This window comes from Arvicola amphibius, chromosome 4, assembly GCF_903992535.2.
Source record: "Arvicola amphibius chromosome 4, mArvAmp1.2, whole genome shotgun sequence".
Classification (NCBI taxonomy): domain Eukaryota; kingdom Metazoa; phylum Chordata; class Mammalia; order Rodentia; family Cricetidae; genus Arvicola; species Arvicola amphibius.
This window is the reverse complement of record NC_052050.1, coordinates 62,379,844-62,384,712: the sequence shown is the minus strand read 5'-3', so window position 1 is coordinate 62,384,712 and position 4,869 is coordinate 62,379,844. Positions and strand designations below refer to the sequence as shown.

General features: G+C 46.4%; 1 protein-coding gene across 1 annotated transcript; it reads left to right on the top strand.

Moving 5' to 3' along the window:
• The first annotated feature begins 2,599 nt into the window (after positions 1–2,599).
• Positions 2,600–4,869, top strand: LOC119813119 (ATP-dependent RNA helicase DDX1-like). Its single transcript, XM_038328250.1, is given in 6 exon segments — positions 2,600–2,909; positions 2,954–3,045; positions 3,047–3,473; positions 3,476–4,147; positions 4,150–4,700; positions 4,702–4,869. Coding segments are annotated over 6 exon segments (2,220 nt in total).

Genomic DNA, 4,869 nt, shown 5'->3' with positions numbered 1-4,869 from the left:
TGCACCAGCAGTCAGGTTGTCCTCTGGCCCCTGAGTGGTAGTAGTAGAGACTAAGTTTCAGCCTCTTATTTATTGTGTGTCTAGCATAATAGAGGAGCCATAAGTTCCTGATCACTTAGGAAAAACCTCCTTTGGGGACATGAGACTATGCGTCACAGGCAAAGTGTATTCATAGGGTGCCCGTCATTTCTCTTTAGTAGTGGGACAGAGGAGAGAAGTGAGTGTGGCCTGGAGTAGCCCCAACCTACCTTTTTGTTTTTACGTGTTCGAGGCCCCCCATTATTTTCATACTGTCTAAACTACATGCTTTTCCACCAACAGTAAGCATGAGTTCTCTGTTTTGACGGTTCTTGGTGACACCTGCTATGTCTCCTCTTCACGATAATCATGCTTGGGGGCCTGAGCTCATGTCTCACAGTAATGTGTCTGGTCTTTCCATTCACACTGGGGACCCTGGTGATCCTGTACTTTGTACCACGTTCCTGTAGGCTGTTGTGAAGAGGTGCGCAGGACTTGTGTCTATTTCTAATAGGAAACGTTCTCTTTTTCATTGAGGTAGTCTAGTGTTTTATGTGTTGGGAGCACCAATCCCATCACAGATTTGTGCTTCCTAAAGATTTTCTCATATCGCATAGAGCTTACTTTAGTCTGATGACTTCATCCTCTTCTGGGCAGGAACATCATACCTTCTTAAAACTCAACTAGTTTGTTTTTGCTTTTCATTGTTGCCACTGCTTTTTCCAGTCAAAGTAAATAATAATAATAAAAAAAAAACAAAATAAAAAACTCAGCTCCAAGAGCCAACATGGCTGAGTTGATCCCAACATTGGCCAGAGGAGTTTCGTTTTACAGTGGAAGGAATCGAGCCTCCTCACCCTGAGGGAGTTCCTGCAACAGCGCAATCTCAGCCCACATCTCCTAGTCACAGTCAAAGACTGTATGTATCACACTTCTCTTATCGTCTCAGCTAACCAAAGCTTCTGTTTGTACTGTTAATATTGGACATGAATGCCAAAGTGATTAATGAGTTTGATGATAAGGGTAGTGTCTGGCAAAGAAAAGTGCAGAAGCCAAAAGGTCACAGTTGCAGCAGAGTCTGGGGCAGGGTTACCTCAGCTGTTCCTCCCTCAGACGACACCAGCCTAGAGCCTGCAGAACAGGTAAGAGTCACAGTGAGCTGGCCATATCCCTGGAGGAGGAAATCTCAACCCTTCACCAATGTCACTCATCAATAGAGAACAGAGCGTGGCCCCACTGGATGGAAACTACTCATCTCTGTGCCAACTTCCTGCTCCCAGGGCAAGGCCTCAGCAAAATCTCCATGGTGACAACTATTCAGATATGTGCTGGCCTGTGGTCACTGTGGGGAAGCTGGCAGACCCTGCTGCAGAGACAGCCTTCTAGGGTCAAAGAAGAATGCTCAAATACTTGAGGGTAATATCAGGGATTCCTGCTCCTTGAAGTGTATCTCACACGCATTTGCCATTAGATTTGTCTCACGAGCCCCCCTGAGAGGATTTTATTCTCCCCTCATCTTAGAACAGGACCAATATTCTACCGCATGTCCCTGTTACAAGGACTTCTTGGGGACAGATGACCATCCTCCTGTTAGCTTTCCACCTGGGAACAGTCCTTGGAGGAACTCACTGCCTGTTCTCCAGGAGACTGGTAAATCACTCTCCTCTCACCACCGTGGCTTCTCCCCAGAGCACTCTCCTCAGGGAGGACCACTGCTCTGCCATGTTTATTTGTACATTTCCCCATGTTATGAGTGACTGTCTCAGTCCCTTCACAGATGGCCCTCACAGCTCTACATCACTGATGGGCTCTTCTTCTCAACCACATCAGTTTGTTCAGCAAGAGTCCTGTTGAGCTGAGATTGTCTTATTCCTCAATGCCTGTTGCTGTGTCCGGAGCAATTCTCTTTCTCTGGGCCATGAAGGGAGAGACATGAGAGAGCTGAGCCTCCTTTGAATGAAGTCATCTGCCATCTTCCAGCTAAGCTGAATAATCTTTGTCCTTTAGCAACACCTAGCTACTGCTCTATCTCTCAGCTCCCCAACTGTAAAGTGCAGATAAGACCTGACCTCACTCTTAGGGCAATGTGAGGATCATACCTATGAGGATAGCGCAGTTTTCTCTGGCTGCCCTCTGTTCCTCTGAGGGGGCCAGGTAGTACTTCATATAGAATGCTTGCCTCCTGACAAGGTCCTGGGATGTTCCAGGGGTCAGATGCAGGTCGTTCTCCAGATGAACGATGGATGACAGGCCAGCTGAAGATGCCCAAGCTGTGAAAGGAATGACGTTCCCTCCAGACATGCTATGGTGTTGTCCTGTGACCTGAAAGCCTCAAGCAGCAGAGAAGGCTCTAGCTAGTGGAAGCCCCAAGGATCCTGTTCTGGGGTAGGACCTTTTCCTATGTTGCCTGTACCATGAGTCTGGAGCAAACTCAACAGGAAGAGGGGAGGGCTGAGCTCTGTCACTCACAGGTCTGCAGAACCTGCTGATGGCCAGGATGAAAACTGCAGATATGAGGTGGGCGTGTCTGCAGGGAGGGAGGGAGGGAACGAGCGAGCGAGTGGCGGAGGAGTGAACGAAGATGGCGGCCTTCTCCGAGATGGGTGTTGAGCCTGAGATTGCACAAGCCGTGGAAGAAATGGATTGGCTTCTACCAACTGATATCCAGGAAGAATCTATCCCATTGATCCTAGGAGGAGGAGATGTACTTATGGCAACAGAAACAGGAAGTGGAAAGACTGGTGCCTTTAGTATTCCAGTTATCCAGATAGTGTATGAGACCCTGAAAGACCAACAGGAAGGAAAGAAAGGGAAAACTACTATTAAAACCGGTGCTTTGGTGCTCAACAAATGGCAGATGAACCCACATGACAGAGGATCTGCTTTTGCCATTGGGTTGGTTGGCCTGTGTTGTCAGGGATCTGCTTTTGACCGTTTGGGTCGGATGGCCTGTGTTGTCAGAGCAGAGAAGTGAAGGAGTGGCACGGGTGCAAGCGAGCGACCAGAGGACTGCTGAAAGGGAAACACCTACTATGAGGTATCCTGTCATGACCAAGGCCTGTGCAGAGTTGGGTGGTCTACCATGCAGGCCTCCTTAGACTTAGGTACTGACAAATTTGGATTTGGCTTCGGTGGAACAGGAAAGAAATCTCATAATAAACAGTTTGATAATTACGGAGAGGAATTCACTATGCACGATACCATTGGGTGCTACTTAGATATTGATAAAGGGCATGTGGAGTTCTCTAAGAATGGAAAAGACCTTTGTCTAGCATTTGAAATATCAGCACATATAAAAAATCAAGTGCTCTTCCCTGCCTGTGTTTTGAAGAATGCTGAATTGAAATTTAACTTTGGTGAAGAAGAATTTAAGTTTCCACCAAAAGATGGTTTTGTTGCTATTTCCAAGACCCCCGATAGCTATATTGTCAAGTCGCAGCACACAGGTAATGCACAATTTTACAAACAAAATTTCTCCCTAATGCTCCAAAAGTTCGCATTGTGGAACCCTCCCGGGAGTTAGCAGAGCAAACCCTGAACAACGTCAAGCAGTTTAAGAAGTATATTGATAACCCTAAGTTACGGGAACTACTCATAATTGGGGAAGTGGCGGCTCGGGATCAGCTCTCAGTTTTGGATAATGGGGTTGATATTGTCGTCGGTACTCCGGGAAGATTAGATGATTTGGTATCAACGGGAAAGCTCAACTTGTCTCAAGTTAGATTCTTGGTTCTGGATGAAGCAGATGGGCTTCTCTCTCAAGGTTACTCCGACTTCATTAACAGGATGCACAGTCAGATTCCTCAGATAACTTCTGATGGGAAAAGACTCCAGGTGATTGTTTGCTCTGCTACTTTGCATTCTTTCGATGTAAAGAAACTATCTGAGAAGATAATGCATTTTCCCACATGGGTCGATTTGAAAGGGGAAGATTCTGTTCCAGACACTGTGTACCATGTAGTCGTCCCTGTAAATCTGAAAACTGACCAGCTCTGGGAAAGGCTGGGGAAGAACCACATTCGAACTGATGATGTACACGCAAAAGATAGCACAAGACCTGGTGCTAGCAGTCCAGAGATGTGGTCTGAAGCTATTAAAATACTTAAGGGGGGAGTATGCTGTCTGAGCATCAGGAACAAAAGATGGATCAAGCAGTTATCTTCTGTAGAACTAAAATTGACTGTGATAACTTGGAGCAGTACTTTATGCAACAAGGAGGAGGACCTGATTTGAAAAATGGATACCAGTTCTCATGTGTATGTCTTTATGGTGACAGAAAGCCTCATGAGAGAAAGCAGAACTTGGAAAGATTTAAGAAAGGAGACATAAGATTTTTGATTTCCACAGATGTAGCTGCTAGAGGCATTAACATCCATGGTGTTCCTTATGTTATAAATGTCACCCTGCCTGATGAAAAACAGAACTACATGCACCAGATTGGCAGAGTAGGGCGAGCTGAAAGGATGGGCCTGGCCATTTCCTTGGTGGCAACAGAGAAAGAAAAGGTTTGGTATTATGTATGCAGCAACCGTGGGAAAGGATGCTATAACACGAGGCTCAAGGAAGATGGTGGCTGTACCATCTGGTACAATGAAATGCAGCTACTTTCTGAGATAGAACACCTGAACTGCACTATTTCCCAGGCTGAGCCAGATATAAAGGTTCCAGTGGATGAGTTTGATGGGAAAAGTTACCTATGGTCAAAAGAGGGCTGCCGGCGGTGGAGACTATAAAAGCCATGTGGATATCCTGGCACCTACTGTTCAGGAGCTGGCTGCCCTTGAAAAGGAAGCACAGACATCTTTCCTGCACCTTGGCTACCTTCCCAACCAGCTGTTCAGAACCTTCTGA